This window comes from Penicillium taxi, assembly GCF_028828555.1.
Source record: "Penicillium taxi strain IBT 34144 chromosome Unknown utg000004l_segment0_segment0, whole genome shotgun sequence".
Taxonomy (NCBI): Eukaryota; Fungi; Ascomycota; class Eurotiomycetes; order Eurotiales; family Aspergillaceae; genus Penicillium; species Penicillium taxi.
This window is the reverse complement of record NW_026643206.1, coordinates 3,017,623-3,044,081: the sequence shown is the minus strand read 5'-3', so window position 1 is coordinate 3,044,081 and position 26,459 is coordinate 3,017,623. Positions and strand designations below refer to the sequence as shown.

The 26,459-nt window shown below is 44.2% G+C and overlaps 12 protein-coding genes across 12 annotated transcripts; 7 read left to right on the top strand and 5 right to left on the bottom strand.

Moving 5' to 3' along the window:
- Positions 1-538: 538 nt before the first annotated feature.
- Positions 539-1,368, bottom strand: N7495_006052 (uncharacterized protein; the record flags this gene model as incomplete). Its single annotated transcript, XM_057208703.1, has 3 exons — positions 539-780; positions 897-1,233; positions 1,264-1,368. 3 exons carry the CDS (start codon positions 1,366-1,368, stop codon positions 539-541), a joined length of 684 nt encoding a protein of 227 aa, XP_057062477.1.
- Positions 1,369-2,123: 755 nt separating this feature from the next.
- N7495_006051 (ankyrin repeat-containing protein) lies at positions 2,124-2,615 on the top strand (the record flags this gene model as incomplete). The annotated part of the gene is made up of 1 exon (XM_057208702.1): positions 2,124-2,615. One exon carries the CDS (start codon positions 2,124-2,126, stop codon positions 2,613-2,615), a length of 492 nt encoding a protein of 163 aa, XP_057062476.1.
- A 3,229-nt stretch (positions 2,616-5,844) lies between these two features.
- On the top strand, positions 5,845-6,513 carry N7495_006050 (Hemopexin/matrixin; the record flags this gene model as incomplete). Its single annotated transcript, XM_057208701.1, has 1 exon — positions 5,845-6,513. The coding sequence occupies one exon, from the start codon at positions 5,845-5,847 to the stop codon at positions 6,511-6,513; it is 669 nt and encodes a 222-aa protein (XP_057062475.1).
- A 2,564-nt stretch (positions 6,514-9,077) lies between these two features.
- Positions 9,078-9,224, bottom strand: N7495_006049 (uncharacterized protein; the record flags this gene model as incomplete). The annotated part of the gene is made up of 1 exon (XM_057208700.1): positions 9,078-9,224. One exon carries the CDS (start codon positions 9,222-9,224, stop codon positions 9,078-9,080), a length of 147 nt encoding a protein of 48 aa, XP_057062474.1.
- A 511-nt stretch (positions 9,225-9,735) lies between these two features.
- Positions 9,736-11,091, top strand: N7495_006048 (alkene reductase; the record flags this gene model as incomplete). The annotated part of the gene is made up of 4 exons (XM_057208699.1): positions 9,736-9,741; positions 9,786-10,052; positions 10,102-10,432; positions 10,484-11,091. The coding sequence occupies 4 exons, from the start codon at positions 9,736-9,738 to the stop codon at positions 11,089-11,091; spliced, it is 1,212 nt and encodes a 403-aa protein (XP_057062473.1).
- Positions 11,092-11,135: 44 nt separating this feature from the next.
- On the bottom strand, positions 11,136-13,699 carry N7495_006047 (C2H2 finger domain transcription factor; the record flags this gene model as incomplete). Its single annotated transcript, XM_057208698.1, has 3 exons — positions 11,136-12,994; positions 13,059-13,487; positions 13,549-13,699. The coding sequence occupies 3 exons, from the start codon at positions 13,697-13,699 to the stop codon at positions 11,136-11,138; spliced, it is 2,439 nt and encodes an 812-aa protein (XP_057062472.1).
- Positions 13,700-14,106: 407 nt separating this feature from the next.
- N7495_006046 (uncharacterized protein) lies at positions 14,107-15,659 on the bottom strand (the record flags this gene model as incomplete). The annotated part of the gene is made up of 2 exons (XM_057208697.1): positions 14,107-15,433; positions 15,604-15,659. 2 exons carry the CDS (start codon positions 15,657-15,659, stop codon positions 14,107-14,109), a joined length of 1,383 nt encoding a protein of 460 aa, XP_057062471.1.
- Positions 15,660-17,233: 1,574 nt separating this feature from the next.
- On the bottom strand, positions 17,234-18,683 carry N7495_006045 (allantoate permease; the record flags this gene model as incomplete). The annotated part of the gene is made up of 5 exons (XM_057208696.1): positions 17,234-17,629; positions 17,678-18,219; positions 18,273-18,438; positions 18,491-18,517; positions 18,570-18,683. 5 exons carry the CDS (start codon positions 18,681-18,683, stop codon positions 17,234-17,236), a joined length of 1,245 nt encoding a protein of 414 aa, XP_057062470.1.
- A 610-nt stretch (positions 18,684-19,293) lies between these two features.
- On the top strand, positions 19,294-19,890 carry N7495_006044 (uncharacterized protein; the record flags this gene model as incomplete). Its single annotated transcript, XM_057208695.1, has 3 exons — positions 19,294-19,425; positions 19,462-19,590; positions 19,645-19,890. 3 exons carry the CDS (start codon positions 19,294-19,296, stop codon positions 19,888-19,890), a joined length of 507 nt encoding a protein of 168 aa, XP_057062469.1.
- Positions 19,891-20,415: 525 nt separating this feature from the next.
- N7495_006043 (MFS transporter) lies at positions 20,416-22,234 on the top strand (the record flags this gene model as incomplete). The annotated part of the gene is made up of 5 exons (XM_057208694.1): positions 20,416-20,658; positions 20,715-21,031; positions 21,086-21,232; positions 21,286-21,944; positions 22,002-22,234. The coding sequence occupies 5 exons, from the start codon at positions 20,416-20,418 to the stop codon at positions 22,232-22,234; spliced, it is 1,599 nt and encodes a 532-aa protein (XP_057062468.1).
- A 395-nt stretch (positions 22,235-22,629) lies between these two features.
- On the top strand, positions 22,630-24,292 carry N7495_006042 (FMN-dependent dehydrogenase-domain-containing protein; the record flags this gene model as incomplete). The annotated part of the gene is made up of 5 exons (XM_057208693.1): positions 22,630-22,657; positions 22,712-22,770; positions 22,834-23,998; positions 24,084-24,193; positions 24,215-24,292. 5 exons carry the CDS (start codon positions 22,630-22,632, stop codon positions 24,290-24,292), a joined length of 1,440 nt encoding a protein of 479 aa, XP_057062467.1.
- A 408-nt stretch (positions 24,293-24,700) lies between these two features.
- On the top strand, positions 24,701-25,876 carry N7495_006041 (polysaccharide deacetylase family protein; the record flags this gene model as incomplete). Its single annotated transcript, XM_057208692.1, has 5 exons — positions 24,701-24,755; positions 24,811-24,861; positions 24,914-25,491; positions 25,585-25,688; positions 25,741-25,876. The coding sequence occupies 5 exons, from the start codon at positions 24,701-24,703 to the stop codon at positions 25,874-25,876; spliced, it is 924 nt and encodes a 307-aa protein (XP_057062466.1).
- Positions 25,877-26,459: the final 583 nt, after the last annotated feature.

The window sequence follows — 26,459 nt, the reverse complement described above, 5'->3', positions numbered from 1 at the left end:
TCATGGTCAATCGTGGGAAATAGGGGATCGTAGGATCGATAAGATCGTAGGATCATAGCAATTTCGAAAGACTATGGTCAATCGTGGGAAATAGGGGATTGTGGGAAACAGGGGATCGTAGGATCACAGCAATTTCGAAAAAATCGTGGTCAATCGTGGGAAATAGGGGATCGTAGGATACTTGGCTCTCAAATTATTACCGATAGACCGTATTCATGTGGGCGACCTGAAATATCACCGTTTTGTTTGGGAAGACCACAAACTAAATTTCTCTACATGCTCAACTGAGAATAAAACAAGCGCTCACTTCTAGGTGCTCACATGATTGGAACCGCCAATCAACCCAAAATCTCCCAATTTGCCCATGCTTCCTCATGATAATATTGTAAGATATGTATCAAATTAAGGTTGAAGTTTGCAGTGGGAATGGTATGACCATTCCTGTCAATACATTGGTTATACCTTTGACATTCTCTCTAGCTTATCATCCCCTAATAGTGCCTAAGGCACCATGGTGTCCTGCCAAGGTGATAGATATTCAATTATACCAGTGCAACTTGTCCATCCGTTGATAGTAGCTAGTATCTGTTTCACCATCTTCCCTTGGTGTGTCGACAGCCCTAACACAAATTCTAATACATGACCCAATAGCATTAGTAGTGCCACTATCCTCACAACCGTTCGCGAGTCTATAACCGTGGCAGAGGTCGTACTTATAACTGATGGCCCGACACTCGGCATCGGTATCGCAATCATAAGCCGAGCATATTATCTGGGCATCTTCATTGATGGTCCATTGGTCCGGCTTTTTAGTTTATTATTAACTCCTAAGATATATGTATCTATCAGTGAATCATATTCCTCTTTATTTTGTTCTTTCAAAGATATTATCTTACCTGTTATTTCATTCAGATCATAGGTCACTTGCCAATTACCAGCAGGCTCATGCTTAGGTAATTTGAGTTCTGGGTTATTTCTATTTATCCCACTCGCAAAGAAAACCCTAGCGTAGGGAGGGTCGAATGTAAAGACAGTTTCACCGGTTTTTCGATTTTTAATCGCTGCTGTGGCCTCAAACTCGTCTATAGCGACGTAATCATCTGGCCCTGCGAAAGTCATTGCCTCAATTTGATTCTTGATATACTGAGCGGTATCATGATCGAAGCGGGTGTCGATGAAGTATAAGCTATCTCTACCAGTTGTTGCCACGTATAGAGTATCTGGTGCGATAATCTGGAAACCAGGTCTCCAGGTTTAATTCACATCAGGCACATAGCTGCTGTTTCGATAGTATTCATGATAGACTGGTGAGCCGGCACAGAGTCGGAACGGGCTTAGCAGTATACTAATGAAGAGTAAGAAGAGCATCGTAAATATGAAGTCAAGTTTTTTGTGACCCTTTGTGTATGGGCATTTTCAGTTTTCTTCTTACTCTTAAATACACACTCAGGCGCAGCAAGAACCATAGACCAGGAACCACTATAGAGACTAGAGGAGAAAAACTTAGTGCCACAGTCGAATTACATAGATAACGGATAATAGCGCAACGGAGAACAGAGGATAGAGGGTGAAAAAGCAAAGAACTAGCTCTTTAGAGCGTAGGATCTATTCTGAAATAAGGTCGGATTGTGGAAAGATTTGTAACGTGATCACGGACTACCTACGGACTACAATGCCACGGCACAGGTGGGTATCGGGACTGGTAGAATTCGGAGAAGCACTTATATTTTAGCTAAATTAATTTCAACTTCCCTCTTATCTCTCCCATAACACCATCATTACTCCATAAATGTTGTCATCTTTTCCTAGACAACAACATCTGATTGCGTTCTTTATATTTCCGCAGCGCCGTCGGTATTCCGTAGTCTAACATCCATTTACGCTCTACTCCGGAGTATAGAGCTGACTTCGCGCCCACTACTCGCTGGATTCCGTGATCTACTCCGTATACTCTTCTTTATATCCCAATCTCTACTCTCTGTAGTCCGTGTTTCCTGATCCATATTCCAACCTTGCAATCTGCGTTCGAGTGCGTATTCAAAAGTAAGTTAAAATACCTAAAGACGTAGACATCCAAAAATTTGACCTTATTACTTACAATACTCTTTCTACCCTGTATCAGTATGCTGATAAACCCGTTTCGACCATACGATGGCCCACCAGTCTATCAAGAAGAGTACTATCGAAACTCTAGCTATGTGCCAAATGTTATCAAGACCTGGAGATTCCAGATTATCGCACCAGATACTCCATATGTTGCAGCAGCTAATGGAAACACACTATACTTCATCGATACTCGTTTCCACCGTGACACCGCTCAGCATATCAAGAATCAAATTGAGGCAATAACTTTCGCAAAGGGAGAAGAGTACGTCGCTATAGACGAGTTTGAGGCCACAGCAGAACTTAAAATTCGAGAAACCGGCGGAACTACCTTTTCATTTGACCCTGCCTATGCTAGGGTATTATTTGCTAGGGGGATTAATAGACAAAACCCAGAGATCAAATTACCTGAGCCCAAGTCTGGTGATTGGCTAGTGACCTATGATCTGGATGAAATTGTAGGTAAGAAAAATAAAGCTTTAAAAGAGCAAAATGAAGACGAATTTGAGTAAGTGAGGTATATATCTTGACAGGCAATGCCTCTAATATAGTATGCTTAAATTGATGGTGAGGGTTTAGACCTGGGCATCGGGTCCCGAAATTAGGGGCGTTGCTGGAATGTAATACGGTCAAATGGAGCGAATTAGAGGGCTGTGTCCTGATTGAACATATATGCCCAGGTGCGTGTGTAATTGTCGACAGACTACCTAGGTATCTAGGTACGCTCTATGTAGCAGATGCTCTTTTCTCGTCGCCCCTCGCCCATCACCCCTTCCTCTGGCTCCGTTGACAGCCTTGTTAACAGACGATCAAGACTTTCGAAGCTAAGCGATATAACTTTATCTCTCTGCCCATTCAGCATATAGAAACATTTACCTAGATTTGGACTTTGATAAATTGAACTCGTGGATCATAATGTGACTACAAGTTGGTTTGACATCATTTGCGTACATATGTAGACACCGTCTTCCCAGGTTCGTTAGGTGACACCACAACGCTCTTTCCTCTCCAATATAGACATCACAGGGAAGTTTCCTTGTTCCTGGCATCGTCTTCATTACTGGGCGGCTTGCTAACTTGTTGCCTGCTAGTATATAAGCCGCTATCGTCAGTATTCTTCTTCATCTTTTTCTTTTGAGCGATATTTAACTTACCTCGAGGCATCCGATGCTATTTTTTTCTAGATCATAGACCACTAGCCAATCGCCAGCAGACTCATGCTCAGGTAATTTGAGTTCTCGGTTGTGCCTATTTATTCCCTTTGCAAAAATGACCCTAGCGTAGACAGGGTTGAATATAAATGTCGTTTCGTTGGTTTTACCATTTTTAATTGCTGCTGTTGCCGAAATCTCATCGATATCGATATACTCATCTCGCCCAGCGAAAGTCAGTCCCTCAATTTGATTCTTGATATGCTGAGCAGTATTATGATCGAAACGGGTGTCGATGAAGTATAAGACGTTTCGACTAGCTGCTGCCACATATGGAGTGTCCGGTGCGATAATCTGGAAACCGCCTAGCCCAAGTTTCCCAGTTTGAATAATATTTGGCGTATAGCTGCTATTTTGGTAGTATTATTTCTGATAGACTGGTGGACCCTCGTATGGTCGGAACGGGTTAGACAGCATACTAATAAAGAGTAGAGCATCGTAAGTATAATGTCTATGTCTGTGGGCATTTGGACTTACTCTTAAATACGCGAGGACGGAGTACAGACTAAGGAGGACGGAGAGGAAACCACCAGAGTAGAGAGAAGCCTAAGAATAGCTTATCCCTGGAGAAAGAAGGGTACATATGTAAGTGATTGATCATCGTGTGATTATCCTTCCGGACTCCGTAGGTATTCCGTGGTCTAACCTCCATTTTTCTATATAGTACTGTTGATACAATCGGAGTCGAATACTTGGAGCGCCATTGAGCATAGCACTACACATACCATCTCAGCTTGTGGATTAATGAACACAAATTACGGATAATGCACATATGCATTAGATTCATTAAGAGCAAAGCCGTGATCCTATATGATAACAGCCTCATAGCTGTTTTGGCATTGGCCAGTTACCATATGAGACCATATTTATAGGCAAACGGAAATGGAAGATCTTGTCACGATTCGATCTCAGCTTCAAGTCTAAAGTAAAAAGGCTAAATTCCAGCCCCCGAAACTTTCCGAAGCTTTAAATGCTCTTCAAACAGTATAGCTTTTCGGAATTTGCTTCCATTACTTCGCATACCTGGTGATCAGCCGCTGTAGGAGAGGATCAGGTTCACTCTTGGTAGGCCTACCATCATTTCCTTCACTTGCTTTATCTATTAATATATCATCTTCTTCAACAGAGGAGGTTCCATCATCTTCATTGATTGAAGGCCAACTCAGATAAACAGGCGATTTGGTTCTAATGGCATCAGGTTCAACGCTGGGCTCAGGTATTCAGAGCCGTCCACATCTCTCCATTTTTTGGCTTTTGAGTTTTTATTCAAGTCAAGTAAATTCTTAAAATACTAAGATTTGAGAATGTGTGAAAAGAGTAGTTCCAAGATTCAGTGATTAAGACGGCGATATACCTGGTTATATACTAGTCTGAGAGTTCGTCAGCCTACAGTGCTGCCTTCATAGGTGTGACCCAATCCATGTCCAATAGGTTCCTGAAACGCCGCGGTGGAGTCCCAAGATGTCCTCTTTACGGCCATGAAAAAAACCCGAAATGGTGTGGTGGAGTCCTAAGGTCTCGTGATTTCGTTCTATGATGCTTCCCTTTGGCGGTAGTTCAAGGTCATCTGGCAGCCCATTGCCCTAGGAGGCTAGGATACTCACTGGCTGAAGAGGGTTCTCAGGCACTGTTCCAAGGCGGATAGCACCATCCTCGCAGAAAGTGAAGTCTGGGGGCAGGAACTATAAAGGCATGGGAAAGACTGCAGAAGGAAGAGTAAAAGTTTCGTTATAAGGTGCGAATATTTGCTAAAATATTTTCTAATGAAATATGAAGTCGCTCTACACGCTGACAGCACCGCCACTTTTCCACTACGCCGCATTTTGAGTCTCACCAATGATGCTTAACCACGTTTCTAGACCTTGTAGTATGCTCAAATAATTAGAGTCCAGTTCATATTTCTCGGTTAGAGTATCCCGTTCCTCTTCGGTTCCAGCCGTCACAAGTGGGTCCGATAGGCTGACGGCTGTCAAAGACTAACAACTGCCTAGATGTCTTGCTGATACATAAAGCAGGACACGGACGGATTAGCTATGTTCCCGTTGATTATCAGCTAGCCACTGAACTCCCGCAGAGACCCGTGGCAATATATGAATATGAGAATTATATCCCACAATGGCAATCCTTGCCATTATTAAGCCCTAATTCCAAAGGGTATATTAGTAGTCTGTCAAATCTGTCCTATCTTTGAATCTTGCAATTTTCTGAGAGTTGGCCTTAAGATGCATCACCTCTGTTCTTTTTTTTTCGAATGTGGGTTCTGGATTATGTACATAGGTGACGCTAATAAATGAGGAGCTGAGACAGTGGCTTTGGGTACCTAACGCTTCAAGTGGACCATTCGCATTATTGACGCACATGTGAACGATTACTAGTATGCGGGGCTGGGGATAGATGGGTAGTCAGTTTGAGAAATTGTATATATATGAGCACTTGATCCTTCAGATTCCTCTCTTTCACAAGTTAACATCTCATAATATTCCAATTCTGCAAATTATCAATCCTTTTACCATTTCTCCAACCGAGCAAAATGGTTAACGCAGTTATTCCCAAACCTGGCCATGACCGGCAATTCTATGTCTTCTCTGGGCGCCGCTATATCATTATGGAGTTCGAGGCTACAGGTAGTCGTACCGACGATAAGCTCATCCAGCTTCCAAGATGGAACCGCGAGTGGAACACCTTCAAGGAAGCAGACTGGGGTATTATCGATGTTGTGATACTAGTTCCAGGCTACACCGACCAATTCTACGTCTTCAATGGAGGTCACTATTTTCGAGGCAAAATCCTTAACGACGGCATATTTACGGACTCTATGCTATACGGTGGTGTTAAGACCCTCGCGTCACAATGGACGGCTTTAGTTGATGCCGGATTCGACACCGTGGATGCGGCAATTGTTGACCCCAATCACAATGACTACATATTTTTCTTTCGAGGCACAAAGAGTCTGAAGTACAGCCTGTCAGAAAATAAGGTCCTCGCAGGGCCCAAGCCAATTAGCACCTATTGGCGTGGCATTGGTAAGGCAGACTTTGACTCTATCGATGCTATCTTTAAAAGCCCCAACCCCGGCGACAGCTACTACGTTTTCAAAGGCGACAAGTATGCGAGAATTAAGTGGGATGGAGGATGGGACAGTCTGGAGTACGGCCCGATCTCCATCACCGCCTGGAATTGTGCAGAAACTTGGCTCTAGGTTTGGAATGAGGATATGAATTTGTCCACCCTTTGAATAAGGTGTGCCGTCATTCTTTGATGATAACCTTTTTTCTCGTGATGAATGCTCTGTATCTAGTCTATCCATAGGTAATTTATTCTGTGGGAAATACGACAAATGTAACCTTCTTTAATAGCATTGCTAACCTATCCTTAATGTATAGGGATGACGACTAAGCGGTCACCTTGTTAGTCACGCACTTAAATGGTGTTCCATTAAAGTTTTTCCAGGCCACGACGATGATTTAAAGTCGCTAAAATCTTTCAAATTATATTAGGATCGGATCTGTTAAGGTAAACAAGCGAGCCGCTCACCCTATCAAATTTTACGCGACGTCATTTATGTGTTTCTCCTTTTCAACCATCCACCATGCCCTAAAAAGCCCCTATATGGCCTAAGCTGCCTAGGAACAGGTTGAACAGGAGGGCAGGACCTTAGTATATATCAAAGCTTATAAAAATGGCGAAATCTCTCCAATTCTCACAACTGTAGACATATTTAATATGCCATATATAACGCTACACGAGCGTCTCTTTAGTATAAAACATCGCGTCGAAAAACGTGTAAATAGTTACAAGTTGGCTGAATGTTGATCGTGTAAAATTACCTGCATCTATCATAAGATATGCACCAGTACCTTACATTGGCTTAGAGTCAGAACGATTAGCTTGCACTACAGCCTGCAACCTTGAATTTATGCCTAGGTACATGAGTTTCAAGGCTTTCTATATGGGTCCGAAGCTTTATCTCTTTTATTTTTACCATGACACGAAATAATGGAAATATGAAAGCCACATGACAGATAAAAAGAATCAAAAACTATTCGAGATAGTACAAAGAAGACGACACCTGCAGGATTCGAACCTGCGCTCACGAATGAACGCCCTTAGCAGGGGCGCGCCTTAGACCAACTCGGCCAAAGTGTCCTATTGATATACTAACTCCTAATTGATATCATGAAATTGAGTCATTTGGGCGGAGTACAGACATTACAAACGTAATGAGACCCACATTCAATTTATGGTCTTCCTATTGGCTGTTATTATTGGTCTAGTCCTAAAAAGGAATAGCTCAAAATATATACACCAATAGGAAAATTATTCCCCGTAACTATATTGTGGCTTGAGCTGACATTTCAACTCTAATACTCCACTGTCACCATAAATGGAGTCATCAATAAAGCTTCCATCTTTGTTTCATTGTCTTCTGATACCGCTGTAAGAAGACCCGCAATGACTTGAATAAAAACTAATATTACAGGAATTGATACAACTGAAAAATATGATTCTTGACTTTTATATTGAATAGAGTAGAGAGGTCGTCATATCTTTTCTCGACTACTTTACAGTGTCCAGGTGCAGACTTCGGCAGGAATAATACTGGAACTAGTACAGAAACTGGTTCATTCACCAGCAGGCCGGACGCATGCAACCTATGAAAATCTTGCTCGTACTGAGCCGGCGGGATTCTTTGACAATGGATGGCCAGGAATATCAACCACCTCAAGCTTCGATGGAGTGGAGGTTAATCAAGTTTCTTCACCATCTGTTAACAAAGTGTAGTTTTCTACATACTCTCTGTGACTCCGAGAATTTGAGTCAGAAACCTTTTTACGATCAATCTACTATTGCTGGCGTTCATTTATAACAATATATAGGCTTCGAATTAAAATGATGTACAGTATTCAGTCAAAAGGAACTCTAACATCAAGATTTCTTAATCTCCTCGATGTTGATGCCTGCATACCGGAAGTGCCCCTTACACTCTACTCCTTCACGCCTACATAGTTCACACACTACTCTAAAAACTTATTAAAGCCCTACTCAGGATTGTCTTCGTAGCACTGCCATTGCCTTCGAATAAAGGCCTTCAGCACAGCTCAGAGCCCCTCGATAGGATTAAGGTTAGGAGAATATGGAGGCAGGTATACCAGTTTTACACCAGCCTCTGAACACATCCGCTCTATGCGCTTAGAGTGATGGAAAGATGCGTTATCCATCACCAAAACAGACTTAGGTTCTGGCCACTTCCCATAGTGTTGTAGAAGTTCAATAAAATTTTCATAAACTACCGCGTCGGTCGAGCCCCGGAATACCCGAGATAGAAAAATCCCCTCTTGGGAATATGCTAGTAGAATTTGGTACCGTTGATCGCGATGGAATTTGGAAAGCTGAACGGGTGTAATACCGAGCGGTGATCACCCGGTCCGCCGAAACCTAATTCTTTTATCACATCCCAACTTGTCGATATATATGAGATGATATGATCGGAAATCCGATAGGTTATGTAAATAGTGATCTCGTAAATCAGCGTTTCGATCTCTCCCATTTTTCCGCGCAGCTCTCTTTGACCACTTGTTAGAGATCAGCGCTCTTCTAATGCTAGAGGTTGTTGGATAAATGTAAAATTTGTCCCACAGAAAAAGTGCCATCTCATCGAGGTATAGACTAGGCCGTTCAATCAGATGGTCGCAAAGCGCCTCTAGCATTACTAGAGTGATACTACGCAGTCGACCTGCACGGATAGGAGGGGCTCTAGTGTCCCTAAATTGCCGTAAGATTACTACGGATGGTGATAATGAAACGAGGGCTGCATCCAGCAGCATCAGCGATCTGGGATGTGGTCAGTGACTTGCTCAAGATCATGTCGCGAATAAACTCCAGAGTAGACAAGGCAAGGTTGGGAGCCATTGTGTTGTGTTGTTTTTAGGTAGTGGGTGTGGTTTAGAAAGAGATGGATAGTTTAGAAAGAAAGAGGATATCATATTTACCGCATGATATGGAGCCTCTCCTAATTTTCTTAGCTATAATAGGATGACATGGTTGGCTTAAGGTTCTAGAACAATCTCGTAGTATAAAACATCGAAGCTAACTTTGAATCTAGCGGTAAGAATTTATTGAACTCATATTTGGACTATTTGGACATGTTCATTGGGTATTAGTTTGAAGCGAAACCCATATTATGGTGCCGAAGACTTCTTTAGTATACTGATCGTGGACTGAGTGCTCAATAGATGCTCTCAGTAATCAGTGAGCGATCAGTGAGCAGCCAATCGCAATTACTAAGTGCTCATTAGGTACTTCAAAAAATGAAGCCGAATACTGAGAGTGGGGGTCAAATATAGCAGTCCATAGTGGGGTTTGATACGTCAATCCCACTATTATCATATCACTATCATCATAGCCCACTTTCGCAGCAACAATGGGGGTAATGAGTCTATTTAATCATTGAATGGTGGCGTCTATATCTAGATTCTACAATCAGGCTATATACAATCCAATCAATTAGCAATCGTCAAAATGGGCTCTGTTGATGTTATCGGACCTTTATTCACACCGTTGCGCTTGGGCACCTTGTCCTTGAGCCATCGAGTTGTTTTAGCTCCATTGACCCGTATGCGATCGACAAAAGAGTCCGACGGAGTGTTTGTTCCGAACGAATTGAATGTTGAATACTATTCGCAGCGTGCCTCCGAGGGAGGATTGCTCTTGACCGAAGCAACTCCGATCAGCAGATTGGTATGCAATTTAACCCTTCTGAAGTGTATTTAGTACTGATATGGTCTAGGCTGCTGGATACCCTGGTGTCCCTGGTATCTTCACACCTTCCCAAATTGCTGGGTGGAAGAAGGTCACCGATGCTGTACATGCGAAGGGCGGTCTCATTTTCTGTCAACTTTGGCACGTCGGTCGCGCAACTGTTTCTTCTCTACTTGATGGAAATCAACCTCTTGGCCCAACTAACACTCCAATCTCTGGGGAAGCCCTTGATGGGACTGAATACTCAGCATCGCCTCCACGAGCTATGACCGTTGAAGAAATCCAAGCTACTGTGAAAGAATATGCCGCAGCAGCCAAGAGAGCTAGAGAGGCTGGGTTTGATGGAGTTGAGGTTCATGGTCAGTATATAGAATTGTGCCGAATAATATTCAATATCTGAGTAGAATCAGGTGCGAACGGCTACCTCCTCGACCAATTCCTTCACGATAACGTCAACACACGCACGGATGACTACGGTGGATCGATTGAGAAGCGATCTCGCATCGTTATTGAAGTGCTCCAGGCCGTGACTGAGGCTATTGGAGCCGATCGTGTCGGAATCAGACTGTCACCCTATAACTACTTCCAAGATACCCGCGATTCTAGCCCTAACACCCACTGGCTCGCGCTTTGTTCGCAAATTGCAAGCCTCCCTGCCGAGACCAAGCCTATCTACGTCCACATGGTTGAGCCACGGTTCGATGAGGTTCTTGATGAAAAGGCCAAGATTGATTCTCTGGCCGTAGGAAAGCCATCGCTGAATGTGTTCCGGTCGACATTGAAAGACGGTGGTGTTGCTTTTCTAGCGGCTGGAAACTTCAATGCGAAGAATGCAGGCCCTAAAATGGTTGATGATGAGACTGATGGGATTGTATTTGGTCGGTTGTTCATTTCTAACCCTGATCTTCCACGGCGGTTGAAGGAGGGGTTGTCCCTTACTTCCTATGACCGGTCGACATTTTATGGGGCAGAGCCGCCTCAGAAGGGATACACTGACTATCCTTTCTACAGTGAATAGAGAATGGGAAAACTATATAAAATACAGAAATATGATATTCAAACCTACTGAGACAGACCTATTAAGACTTTCATCGCATCATGAACTACTGCCCAACGAACTGTAGCCAATTGCTGGGCCATGACAGCCGCCAGTGGCTTCGGATCATACTTTCCAGATAATGCCGTCAGCTCTGTAGAACTGGGGCAGTTCGTCATCATCACTATCAAAGACGAAAGATCGGTGTTAACTCGTTGTTCGGACGAAGAAAAAGTCATTCCACGATGAAAGACAAAGCAAGCCAATGTCGCTAGGTACAAGCACCATGGGAAATGAAAGGCATCAGTCTGATCCCAGTCATGTAGACTAAGCACAGCCTCCTGCAACAGATGCGACGCATGGCGAGCAGCATCAGTCGATGCACTGGAGTCCTCATGAAACCACCGAAGAATATTTCTTTGGGATCGTGAGTGATCAGCCGAAGTTACCGATCTTCCAAGGATGTTCCTCGCTCCGGATATGATCTGCAAGTCCAAAACCTCCACTTTCAAGGCAAGACATGCAGCATGGTAAAGTGCATGTGCAGCCATTTTCAATCCTGTGAATTGCCGTTGATCGGCGGTCTGTGCTAGCTTCATAGTAAGGCAATCTGCGTCGAAATCCACTTTCCACAGATCGTATGAGCGGCTCATACGCGGGGTCCATGCCCCAACACGTTCGGGCGTTTCCGACCGAAGGGTTGTCTGATCACGGCGCTTCAGATCCGCTGAGACAGACATCAATCCGTGCAGAATCACTGTGCGAGCAAATGTGTTTAGATTTCGGGGTCGAGATGCGCCCCCAGGGGTGATGTAGCCTTTCAAAACAGTGAGGAAGGGACGAGTTGTTTCATGAGCTGCTAAGTGCGACCATTCCCGGGCTGAGCATGCATCCCATGCAGCAGCACTGCAAGGCAAAGAAGATCTGATTTCAAATGCCGACATACACAGAGACTGGGAGAACAGAACTGCATGCTGCGTATCCCACATGAAGCAATGCATGGCTAAACGCTTCCGCTGCTCTTCATCCATAGCCTGTCTCCATGATATATCTAGATCTAGATCATTCAATCGCGCCAAGTGTGATGTATCCTGCACATTGCAACAATTACTACGACGGATCAGCTTGATCAACACGCAGTGGAATAGCTGGGCATTTTCTCTCTGCTTTGGGCCAGCCCGCATCTTCCCAAAACAATCAATAAGAAGCATGGTCTGTAGGGCCCAGAGATCAGGCTGTGGCGAAAAGTCAGGGTGGCTCAAGAGCTGGTTCCGGAGCTGATCGTGAACGCCTACAGCCAGTTGGTGGGCCTCGCGTGTGCCGTATGTAGCTCCCATGAGCAGGATCGACGCCAAAAATACCGGTTCCACTGATTCTGGATTAAAAGTTGCCTGGTGAACAAGCGGATATGTCACATTGAACCGAGCAAAGAACAAATCGCAATAGTTTTGCAATGCATTTAAGTTCAGTAGAGGTGAGTTGAGTGCCATTGGCTGGCCGTTAATGCCTGTAGGATGTGTTCGAGCCACCAGAGATAGGAATCCTGTTCGAGAATCTTCAGACAGCTGTGGCAGGCTTGGCTGAGAATTAGAGCCCAGGTATGACGCTCCAGACATCCATTCCATCTCTAGGAGCTCTGTTGCTTGTGGAGATATTGTTGCCGGTGGCATCTGTGTCCGATTTATCATGGACGCAACCTCCAGCAGCGCTGAGGGTCCATCATATTTGTCCGGTGTTGGGCAATGTGTATTTATAGTGTCGGGATATGGCCCTGTATCAAAGCCAAGCTGGAAGTCGAAATGATGAAAGGCATCATCGAGAGAGGCAACATCGAACAACCAATTATAGTTACAGGTCGCGGCAAAGGGTAGATTGAAGTCGGTTGCTATGCATATATCGTTAGTTTAATCTTCTTGAACACCTATTATGAGCTTATAGAATCAACATACCTGTGTCCATACTAGAAAAATTACCAACCTCCTCCATACCATTATTGAATGAACCATCCGCAGCATCAAACTGCCCCGGTATCGGCTCAACATAAGGCTCAAAGGGTCCGCCAGGCATCATAGGCGCGAGAAAAGGGTCATTCTCATCAATTGCATCCATGGACAAGGAATTCTGATCTGTACCGGAACCAGGAGGGGAGACAGGTGCTAGATCATCAGAGTGATCTTTCAAATCTTCTATGACAAGGCCTCGGTCAGAGCTTGTAGTAGAGACAGTGGAACGTCTTGCCGACTGGATTTCTCGCAGCAATGGACGGACCACAATCGATCCATCTCGAGCCCTACGAGTCCTCTTCCTCGTCTTGAGAACTCCCAGACCTGGCCCGCCGGCTTCTTCATCTCGTCTGGTATGGCGTTGCATATGCCGTTCTTGCATCCATATTAGGTTAGTCGGTCTTGTACCTCCAAATACGAAAAAGGAGTTCAATACCGAGCAGATCAGGTCTTCGAAAATGTACTGAGCAGCGCTCACAGGTAAATCCGTCGCGGGGTTGCTCGTGATTAAGGTAATGTCGTCGCAAATGTTCCGCGCGGGTGAAACTTTTGCTACAGCCGGGATAGTGACAAGCGTGAGCCTTCATAGCATAACTTTGGAAAGATCAAAGAGAAGAAATACGATAAACAAAAACTCTACTTTTGTGCCTTGACGAGGTAATAAGGAATCGGTGGAAAGACCGTGATAAGGATAGATGCGGGGAATACATCGTGATTGGTGTCTGCATGGATATCCCTGCTAGTATGAGGATATTGCTTATCTTCTCAGGAGCAAGCGACTTTATAAATATATACCAAGTTCAGTTTAGACTTGCTTCATAACCTTTGAAGCTGAAGAAACAAAGCTAAGCCACCTAAAAGCAGACATATTGTACCTGGGTATACTTGAAATACATTATCAAGTCCAATCCTCTATACCGATATCTCATCCAAAGAAAGAAGAATCTGCATGATAGTCAGCTGAAATTCTTTGGAGAACTCATTAAAGGATCATTTAGAACTCTCGAAGACATACTTTCTCAATATATTTGACCCCGATCAAAATTCCATCACTATCCTCGAACTCAGTTTGATCACCGAAGTCTTCGTTTGTCTCATCCAGGCAGGTTAAACAGTTGAAAACAACCTGCGCGTATCTTTCACCCATTCTAATCGATAGTTGATCTTTTGCTAATGCGACATAGTAATCCTTGAGAGACTCATTTCCGATCAACGCTGAAAGGTCCGGATTTTCTGACGCCAGTCGGGTGAGTGCATTACCCTTTATATCCACAAAAGATTCCCATAGTCCGATCTCAAGGAGGCAAACACCAAGACTGTAAATATCATGCTGCATGGCATAGTCCGCACCAGGATGAGCACCCTGCCGATCAGGATGTCGATAGATATTTTCAACCCAGACGGAGCTACCTAGCCGTTGTGTCTTGCTATCAGCCATGCGAAATGCCCTGAATCCAAGCAGAAATAGTGGTCCAAGGTGCGATTCCCGTCCATTCTCTCGAAAGATCAATGTATTCTCCGGTCGAATATCTTTGTGGACTATATCCAGGACATGGATATAGCTAACTGACGTGGCAAGCTGTTTGGCAAGCTCGATTCTTTCATTCAGAGAATAAGGGACTTGTGAAATCAGGTGAAACCGAAGACTTTGGGGCTCAGAGCATCCTTTGGGAAATCGAAAGAGGAAATCGCATGACATGAGTTGCTTGGTTCTCAGATCTTTGATGCGAAAAACGCCCTCACATTTCAGTACGTGGAATTTTCTGTCTTCAACTGGTCCTAGCTTCAGGGCTAAGTGTCGAACATGCTTGATAAACATAGAGACATCCCCCATGGATGTGCAATCGGCAGAATCCAATATGAACTTCGCTTTGCCAGTATCGACAACTTGGGAATCCGAAAATGGAATTTGAGAGCGCGTAACTGACTCCAGCTTACTCTGTGAAATAAACACGGAGGTTTCTTGCTTTGATTGTAATGTATTCTGAACTTGTTTTTCCACGGATAGCCTGTCAATTCCTGGGTGTCTATCGGATTCCGTGTCAATGATGCGCTCAGCCATCCGCCGAATTAGATACCACGTGGGGTCAAACTTCTTTTCCCATTTCTCAAGTTCGCTGATTGCTTTGTCGAGGGAATCCTTTACCAACAAGGCATATTTTGCCGCCTTTCTCTTCCTCATAGCAGCATGGTAATTCTGGGCCCCGTGTTTTTCAATTTTACTGATCTGCAGGGAAGCATCACGCAACTTGTTTTCCAGAAGTTTGAGAAGATTTTCCTGCAAGTTCTGGTGTTCCTCATCCAGAATTCCCCAGATACTTCTGAGAAAGGTCAATTGTTCGGATATCCTTTTCCAAGAAGCTTCGATAGAAAGGGATTGCTCTTTGATCTTATTATCTGCATCATTAAAAGTCTTCCATTTTGTTACGACAATCACGCCTATCTACTATATGTTAGCAAATGGGCAAGTTTGGACGAAGATCTAACTTACTTGAAGCACTGATCAAAAGTGGCAAAGATGGCAAGACCGAGCTCAACTCCTGACATTATGGTGTGAAGCTGGTGGGGTTTCTCAAAATTAGAACGCACAAGGAGAGGGACTGGAAAAGAAGTAACAAGAGGGAAAAGAAAGATAAAATGAATCTTCAGCCTCAAGAGCTGGATAGACCTATCAGAAGCGGTGAGTGTCAGCACGCTTATTGCTCAGCCACCTCGTGCCTCAATCTTGCCCTTCACAAGAAATAAGGGCAATAAAAGGGCAAATCCAATCGGGCTGATTATCTTGAGTGTTATTTTTGAATCAGTATCTAGGTATATACCATGGGCTGAAATAGTGATTTTCTCCATTCGATCTCCGTACTCCTACACTCGCGATTAATAAGACAACGAATCAACGATTGTCAAGCCTAATGTCAAATGTACTTACAAAGTAAAGCATGACGTGTACAGCTAAGCTTCTACGGGTCAAACACTCTTCAATCCAGAGAAACCATTCTGTCATCTCATGTCTTCAAGGCTGAAGGATAAGCTACTATTCCATCATGACGAGTTAAGTGCGTGTGTAGGATATGAGATTTTCATACACTTCAATTTCACGAGATGCCATGCTTCATTACGACCACATTACAAAAACAGAGCCTACGGAAACCTGGAAGAGAAATGGAATATGGAGGATCTAGTTAGCCTTGGGGGATTTGGGGCAATTTGGCTATAAAAATGTTCAAGTAGAAATACAGTCAATATGGGCTGTGAGAATTCTCGACAGGACACTCGAAACTTAAGAAATATTGTGCCAGGAACTGAATGCTATAGCAAAAGCTTCCTGGTAAAGAATTAATATTACTTATTGGATGGAAAACACTGAGGGGATTTCAGAAGTCCAAAACAGATGCTAATTTTCATCGATAATCAATACGATGGTTTATTTCCGAAATCTCTTATAGTGCAAGAACGAAAGATATCTCTGCATTACAATGAAATATATGGAACTCGGCGATCTCTAAAGAAACATTGAGTCGAAAAGCCCATTATCCGAGTGAGAAGTTCAGCAGATTTCTATTCAGATCCTGATCTGTCTTCATCATCTCCATGGGAATGAAAGCCCCCAGCGAGACAATTCCAAGTCCCGAAAAAAGTCACTGGCGGGCTTTCACTTGTAGCATTATCACTGACAACGATTATAATTTATCATTTGGTCTATCATTTGGAGGAAATAAATGCCATCTGGCCTGGCCCATCCCCTGGACTGATATTAAGCGTTCAAATAGTTTACCCGTAATATAGTTAACAGCTCCATCGCAACTGGTTACCTTTGAGCAAGGTTGAAATCGATTAATTGCAAAATATACCGAGTCCTATCTAGAGAAAATATCTCCACTCCGAGCTTTCACTTCCCTCAACTTGACTGGTGTCAATTTGACCTTCTCGTAGTGTGACGCCCTGTTCTCGATCTCGCCGACGATTTTCAAATCGCATCCACAGCCCTAGTCCAGTCACAAACACAATACAAACGACGTTACAGCAGCACGTCGACACAAGTGTGGGAATATACCTGAAGAAAACTGATTAATATATTTTCATTCTTCTGGGGGTTTGAGTGGACCTCGGGATGTAGGTAGGTCTTACTTAGGCGCATATTCTGTACGAAAGGTCGCAGCACTCAAAATTCCCGCAAGATTTCCCAAGCCAACGAGAAGGCCTGTGTTGGCAGCGCGGGAGTTCTCATGGATGTTGTTATTATTATGCCAGGCATGAAACAAAGCCGATGGAATATATGCCCCTGCAGCCACTAGGAAGCAGGCAAAATAAGCCACTGCCTTGTTATTTAAGACGTCGATAGCGGCCAATATGACCATTCCCACAAGTGAGATAGTCAACGAGAAAACGATATGGAATGTTCTCTCACGGAAGTAGTCGGAAGATTTGGCAACACAGAGTAACACAACCGCACCAACAAGGTTTGGTGCTACCGTCCACAAATTTGTCTTGACAGTTGAGAATCCTAGACGTTGAACAATCTGATCCAATTAGAAAAAGCATAGAAGGTATTTAGTATAAAAAATTACCAGGGGAAAGAAATTCATCGCTGTTGCATAAGCTACGGGGTAGGTAAAGCAAATGATACACCAGATAGGGAATTTCCAATCCTGCCAAGACTGGAAACAGGCCTTTAGGTCGAACGCTGTAGAGACTTCGACTGACGAATCTCGCAGAAGACGGACTGTAGCTGCTTTTCGTTCTCGCTGATTCAAGAACCAAGCTCTTTGAGGAACATCTGGGAGGATAAAGAATCCTAAGATTCCTGTGATGAGGGTCATGCCGCCCTCAATGATGAACAACCATTGCCATCCCTTAACTGCAGGATCATTGATTTGAAAAACACCGTATGAAATCAAACCACTGAATGCAGAAGCAAGAACTGCAAAGGACTGCATAATTGCCAGGCGAAAGCCTATCTCTCCCCTTGTGTAGAAGAGGGTCATATAGAAGGTAGCCCCAGCAAAAAATCCAGCCTCAAAGGCACCTAAGATGGTCCTGATAGCAAGTAATGAGCCAAAACTCTTCGCTGCGCATTGGCATAGAGCAAGGATGCCCCAGACAACAGACACTTCTCACTGTCAGAAACTGAAACCCATGGACTATTGACAGCGATCAACTTACTGGACGAAAGCATCAGTCGGCCGGAAAAGAACTTGGTCAGCAGATTCCATGGAAGATCAAACAAACCAAAGGGAATGTAGAAGATCAGGATGAGGAGAGAGTATTCGTTCCCTTCAAAGTGCAAGTCCTCATCCAGACCATTTGTTTTGGCATTTGCCAAGTTACTCTGTTTCTATTAGGTATGCGAATGAATTCAAATGAACCAACGGTGAACTTACCCGATCCATACAGTCAAAGAAGTACATCTACAGTTATGAGCATTTCGAAGGTGCCTCTCAAGGGGGGTTAATTACTTACCAAACACAGCATGGGCAACACATAAAGGTCCACTTTCCTGCGGTATGACTTCTCAGCCTCAACTTCCTCGTATATCCCGGTTTCATCTAGACTTGTCTTGACTTCTTTACTCATGGTTGCTTTAAGTTTGTAAGATCCAGAAAATTTGAATATGCAGGGTAGTTTAACAAGATCATATCAAGAGCAGATCAGTCTGCTTATTTATACAGCGCCCTTGCATGAAACTTAGGGAAAGGATCTACATACAATCCATATAACCAATCCTATAAGTCCAGCCCTGGAGGGCTATGATAGTCAAATCAAGTTTGATATATGTCAATAATTAAAACAGTAGCGGTACCAGATAAGAATGGATATTTGTTCTAGCCAATTCCACGTTCCGCCGGTCGTCAATATTCAATCTCACCTAGACACAGGACTTATCATCAATCTTGCCGACGGAGTTTCTATCACCCCATCTTTGATATGCCCCCACTGTTTGTACTCTGACACTTTCGGTCTTCATTCCGATGTTTGAGTGCGATGGAGTTTCATTTAATCGTGGACTTTCTATACAGCCAATTCACATGCATATTCATATTTTCAAGGTTGGAAATACAGCTCTGAACGAACAAGCTCCAAGGTCTAGAACTTACTCGAATCATGGCTACATCAGCTCCACCAATTCTAGATTTCTCTTCCTTCTATACACAAGACAGTGAGGCAAGAGTGAGACTGGTAGAGGATGTCCGCAAGTGCTGCCACTACAATGGAGTACTATAGCGCAGTAATTGAGCTGACAAAAGATGTTCTAGCTATTCTCGCTTTGACTCTTGGTGTTGAGTCTAATTATTTCGACCCGCTGACCGATGGTGCGGTAGCTACAATGCGCTACTTGCACTACCCGGCATAGCCAAAAGACGAGGATGAAAAGTTGAACCGAGGAATTGGAGCGCACAAAGATTTTGGCTGTGTCACTCTCCTTCAGGATGAAGTGGATGACCTACAAGTTTTTGATGCACCAACAGGTCAATGGCTTGACGTTAGTTCCAACCAAATCTCTTCATTTGAAGAAAGTCATTAACACCGCATATAGGTCAAGCCTGTTCCTGAAGCATACGTTGTAAATCAGGGAAATCTCTTTATGCGCATGGCGAATGATAAGTACAAGTCTTACACACATCAAGTGACCAACAAGTCAAGTATCGAAAGATATTCCATCCCATTCTTCCTAGGTAGGAACCCTGACTATTTTTGCAAGTGCCTACCCAATCGCTGTGAGACTGGTGAGATGGCGAAGTATTCACCTATTACTGTCCAAGACATGGTCACATCTGCCTAAGAAGAAAACTACGGCCGAGAAGAGCAGTACAAGAAGGCAATTGGAACTAATAAGTCAGTATCGCCGACCGCGGCTGTAGGTGTATAGTTTACAATCCGACTTGGGAGTATCCGAGTCACGCGATGTACCTCGTAATCTACTGCGCAATCTAGATAGGAGCCCGGATAATCAGTCCAAATACAGAAGAGCAGCCTGTTTTCAAATTGTTTTGGTTCCTGTAACCTTAGGGTCCAATCTTCCCACAGTCAGCCCTGGACGTTGAATGATACCTAGATAGTTTGTCAAGAATGTTGCAGCCTCAATTTCCAGGTTCTGGCAAGGGTGGGCAAGGGTGGGTAGGTGGGGCTGATAGATAATACTCTTGCTATCGATATCAGATATCATCCCTTCGTGAAGATTCAGCTTATCCGCCATTGGTCATCAACTCTGGATATACGACGTACATACCTAGGTATCTCGGGTATTATAATATATATGATGCAACCTAGCTTCTGAATCTCAGTATCTTCAATTCTCACCAAAGAGATGGACGAAATTAAGTCAGAAGAAAAGCGAGTGGTACCATCTCAGGTATCCCCGGAAGGCCGCGAAACTGGGAAGGCCATTGCCATCGATGACTTTGAAGTTGGCCAGTTTTATGGCTCTTCTACCACTCAAACCTACCGATTGAAGTCTGCCTTGGTTGGAAAATGTATGGAAGAAATTGGCATGGGAAAATTCCAATGGAAGCTTTTCGTCGTCACTGGGTTTGGTTGGATTGTCGACAACGTAATTAACTCCCTCCCAGCTGAATTAACCTCCCATTAACATCTTATGTCACTTAGTTTGCATCACAAGGCATTGGCAGTGTTCAGCCACCCATCGAAAAAGAGTTCTCTGACATTACTAAAGTCAGCTACAGCTCGGTCGCATATTATGTTGGTCTCATCCTTGGTGCCTCTTTTTGGGGTCTGTCTAGTGATCTGATTGGTCGTCGACCGGCATTTAATTGCACTCTTCTCATAGCAGGAATATTTCTCTGTGCCGTTGCTGGCTCTATGAACTTCATTGCTTTCAGCGCTATGTGGGCTGTTATTGGAACTGCTGCTGGTGGAAATGTACCTGTGGACTCTATGATTTTTCTGGAGTTTGTTCCTGGAAGGTGAGAAGACTCTGTACTACTTGGTCTCACTATCACGTAACTTATATCTGCTAGCCACCAGTATCTCCTCACTGCCCTCTCAGCCTGGTGGAATCTAGGTCAATTGATTGTCTCGTTGCTCGCATGGGTATTTTTGGCAAACTTTAGCTGTCCAACAGATGCCACCCCGGCCAATTGTTCGCGGAAAGATAACATGGGATGGTAAGTTAGCTCCTAGGATATTAATATATTCTACGCAACTAAACCTTCTGCAGGAGATACACCACGATCACCCTTGGAGGTCTAGCACTAGCCTTCACCTTTATTCGTATATTTTTGTTCAAGATGCCCGAAACCCCAAGATATCTTTTGTCCCAGGGCCGAGATCAAGACGCCGTGGATGCAGTAAACTATGTCGCTAGACAGAACGGCAAACCCGAACCACTGACTATAGACATGCTCCATGAGATTGACATCCTGCTGACTGGGACACCATGTGAAAAGGGAACCATCAAAAAGCTCTCCACCAAAGAGGTTGTTGCAGAAAGCCTTTCATCTTTCCGGGGCGAGCATTACCGATCTTTGTTCGCCAGTAGAAAACTTGCCATACAAACCCTAATGATCTGGACAATCTGGCTGACTGTCGGCATTGCCTACCCGCTCTACTTCAACTTTCTCCCATCTTATCTTGCCAAGAAGTTTACCTCAAACTCTTCTCTCTACCTGACCTACCGAAACTACTGCATTGAATCAGCTGTCGGAGTTGTAGGCCCTCTTTCTGCTGCCTTCTTCGTCAATACCAGACTTGGTCGGCGATGGATGATGTCCATTTCGTCAATCCTCACAGCCGTGTTCCTCTTCGCCTACGTTGGCGTAACCAACACAACCTCAAGCCTCGCATTTTCATGCATAACCGGACTATTGGCAAATTTCGGTGAGAAAAAAACAATTCAAAAAAGTGAAATTTCAGGAGCTAATCGAATTATCACAGAATATGCTGTCATGTATGCTTTCACCCCTGAATCATTCCCTGCTCCTCATCGTGGAACAGGAGCTGGTACTGCGGCTTCACTGCTACGATTGGGAGGTCTTGTAGCTAGTTTGATATCATCTCAGACTGGGTTTACCAGTGCTCCGATCTATGTGAGTGCTGCATTATGGGTGGCAGTGGGAGTTTTCTGCATCGGGCTTCCTTTTGAAACCCATGGTCACGATTCTTTGTGAGGGATTATTGAATTTTACTCCTACTCTTTCGATTTTGCAATCATCTTTTAGAGATAAGGACCTAGACCGCCCCTCTCACCGCTTATGGCAAAACGTCTAAATTAAGTTTAGCGCCCCAAAACCCTTCCAGCTAACAGAAGCTAAACATCATAAGCGGTATCAAGTCGGGTGTCTTTATGGCCAAGGGATGTTTCTTTACTGCGGCCGCTGAATTTGTTCCACTCTCCCCCCTCAAACTAGGCAAATCAAGGGTGGGGGTTCGATTACATAGCTAGTAGATAAGAGCTTTTTCTATGAAACTAGCTTATTATAGGCTTTGGCACCAAGAGTAAATTGGCTGAGGAGAGAGGGCTTTGTCAACGAAGGTCCAACAATCATAGCACTCAATTGCAGACATGAGCAAATCTTTCAAATTGGCCGAAGGTATTACAGTTTTTATGCAATTTATTCGTTTGGTATAATTACTAACGGCACCAGTGGCCCAACATAACAAGCAAGATAGTTGCTGGGTGATTCTTCATGGAAAAGTATACGACGTAAGATCTTCTCAGTATGCACTCCAACAGCCTCTAGTCTCTCTACTGATGAAGAATAAATAGGTCACCAATATCCTGGCCAGCCATCCAGGCGGTGCACAAGTAATGCTCCGCAGAGGAGGCAAAGATACAACCGAAGACTTCGATTCGATCCACCCACCCGAGGCGATAGAAGCTCTAAAACTAAACTTATTAGGCTCCGTTGAATCATCGAAGTTAAAATCGGATGTCTCGAAGACTGATCAACGTAAGTCTGCGATTGACATAAACAGTCTACTCAATCTCCAAGAAATCGAAGAAGCTGCCACGAAGGTGATTAGCAGGAAGGCATGGGGATACTACTTCTCGGCTGCGGACGATAAGTTTTCTAAAAACTTCAATACACAGGTCTATAGATCGATATTACTTCGTCCACGAGTGTTCATTGACTGTTGCGAATGTGATCTGGGGACAGAGGTATTAGGCTACAAGGTCGGGCTACCCCTCTTCGTCTCGCCAACAGCAATGGCAAGACTGGGCCATCCAAGCGGTGAAGCAGGAATCGCAGAAGCCTGTCGGTCTTTCGATGCACTTCAAATCATCGCCAACAACTCGTCTCTCTCACCAGAACAAATAGTAGCCAATGCCTCACCGTCCCAGATATTTGGCTGGCAGCTCTACGTGCAACTAGACCGAGGAGCGAGTGAAGCAATGCTCAAGAGGGTGAACCGCCTCGATGCAATCAAATTTATCATTTTAACTCTTGACGCACCGGTAGCAGGAAAAAGAGAAGATGATGAACGCATCAATTTCCAATCCAATCCTAGAGGAAGTACCAGTATCACCACGCATCTCTTTGCCGGCACCGACCCATCAATCACATGGACCGAGACTTTGGAGTGGCTATCTCGGCAAACTCAGAAACCAATAATACTCAAAGGTCTCCAGGATCATGAGGATGTTCTGATGGCAACGCGGTATACACCTCTTATTAAGGCTGTCGTGTTGTCGAATCACGGTGGCAGGTCGCTTGACACTGCGCCTCCAGCTGTTCATACTCTTCTTGAGATTCAGAAATACTGTCCTCATGTTCTTGATGTTTTTGATATATGGGTGGATGGAGGAATTCGACGGGGTACTGATGCTGTGAAGGCGTTGTGCTTGGGAGCGAAAGCGGTTGGTATTGGAAGGCCTGCTCTTTGGGGACTTGGCGCTGCAGGTGTGTCGGGAGTTGAAAGAACATTGCAAAGTGAGTTTCAATAAACATTTCCAACATTCCCTCAATCTTTGACGTTGATTCACTTGTGCTGACGCCTCTTTCTTCATCTTTATAGTTCTCTCGGATGAGATGAAGACTTGCATGCGCCTTCTTGGTGTTAAGACTGTTCGAGATTTGGGTCCACAATACGTAATATACTCTTTCTCACTTCAACAATCAGATTGTGTACTGACTATCTCAATTTAGGTCAACACAAGAATGGTAGAGCAGCAGATCTACAATGGGCCAGATCTTTCAGAGAACCCGTTGAGAGGGAAACTATAGAACGTTCCAATCGACAAAATTCAGTTTCATGCTTAATCTTCAAGAGAAGAATTCATTATCAGTCAATTCATTATATTTTTTTTCATTTAATTTTTGAGGCAGAGCAACGTTGAACTAATCAAGGGCACAAGGACAAGTGAGGGCGTATGATTTGCTACCAAACTGTGACGAGTGTCACCACAGCATCTTTCAAAATTCTCTTTTCTATTTCCAGTCTTGTAAAATGCCATTAATAGGAGATTCCTCAAAGTCAGAATGAAAGACGTAGTAAATAGCTTCCCCACTCTTGATATGAGTGTGCCAAAAATGGGGGAAGCTGATAACAACCCCCTCTTTCCCTCTCCCCTCTTACGCTAGAAAGTATCCTCAGTGAGAAATTCAAATTCTACAATCATCAATTGATACACAATGGGCAAGAAAAGAGTTCTCGTAAGCTACGGCGTGGATATAGATGCCGTATCAGGTATTTCAATTGATCTCATTTACGTTTCGAAAGTAGTATACTGACCCAATGGCAGGATGGATCGGATCCTACGGTGGCGAAGACAGCGTCAGCGATATCAGTCGGGGTAAAATCCAATCTACCACCATCAATCCAATTTAGAAGCTAACTTAGCCAAGGTCTCTGGGCCGGACACGTCGGAACACCTCGTCTGCTCAAGCTTTTCGAGAAATACAACATCAAAGCGACGTGGTTTATCCCAGGGCACTCACTTGAAACGTTTCCGGAAGAATGTGCCCAGGTGCGAGATGCAGGACACGAGATCGGGCTGCATGGGTACACTCACGAGAATCCCTCGTGCATGACACTGGAGCAGCAGCGAGACATTCTCGACAAGACGTACAAGCTGCTGACAGAGTTCTGTGGCAAGCCACCCAAGGGCGTTGTTGCACCGTGGTGGGAGTCCAGTGCTGAGATGGTGGATCTGCTACTAGCCTATGGTATTGAATATGATCATTCGATGTCTCATGAGGATTGTCAGATGTATTGGTTGCGGACGGGTGATTCGTGGACGAAGATTGATTACAGCCAGAAGGCGGAGACGTGGATGAAGCCACTTATCAGGGGCAAGATGACCGGATTGGTGGAGATTCCGGGTTCCTGGTATATCGATGATTTGCCGCCGATGATGTTTATCAAGAATTCGGCGAATAGTCATGGCTGGGTGAATCCGCGGGATGTGGAAGATATCTGGAAGGTGAGAGAGAGAGAGAGCCCCGAAGCCTTGCAGGCCCAACAGCGCCTGAAAAAAGGTGAACTTTTTTTATTTGGGCGACAACTGATCGTATAGGATCATTTTGACTATTTTTACCGCGAGTACGATGAATTTGTCTTCCCCATGACGATACATCCTGACGTGTCAGGTAGACCTCATGTGTTACTTATGCATGAGCGGTAAGACATTTATCCAAGACATTTCATGGGCAGATAAACTGACGAAGTGCAGGATTATCGAGCATATCAACAAGCATGAAGGAGTTGAGTGGGTGACTTTTGAGCAGATGAGTGATGAATTCAAGTCGAAGAACCAGCCACCTCCGGGGGCATTGATGCCAGCTAAAGCAGAGGATGTTCCTAAATAGTGATAGTGAGATATGAAAATGTATTGGTACATTCACGTTGAGGTTGGCTCAGATTGGTCAATTGACAAGTAGAACACCTGGGGACCTAGCCACGAACAGTTCCAAGGTCGAAACATAATCTGATTGGACCTAGGTAGCTATACCTCATAATCTGAGAAACTATCCGGGTGGAAATAGAATAGAATTCAACTGCCCAGGGAATCTGGGCACATAAGACCCAACCTTTGAACCTTAGAGGTAGATCTACCTGGGTACAAAGTACTTCGATACATCATACCTTGAAGTATAGAATCAAGGCACCAACCCCGGACTTATAAATAAGACACGATGAGGTGAGCATGATACAATTAGATTAAACGTATTCCTAATTGGCTGTAGACCCACATGATTGAGTTTGTGACATTTTCTACATAGAATGTGTGAATGTGCGAATGGGCAATACGATATCAAGAGGGCAAGAAAGACCGGCAGATCAAAATTGCGGCAGATTAAAATTGGCAGAAAGATGGAAAGATGACATGTCCAGTTTGTCTAGTTGCTCCACGGCAATACTCCGAATACCCGAGTATGCGGATGAAAGGGC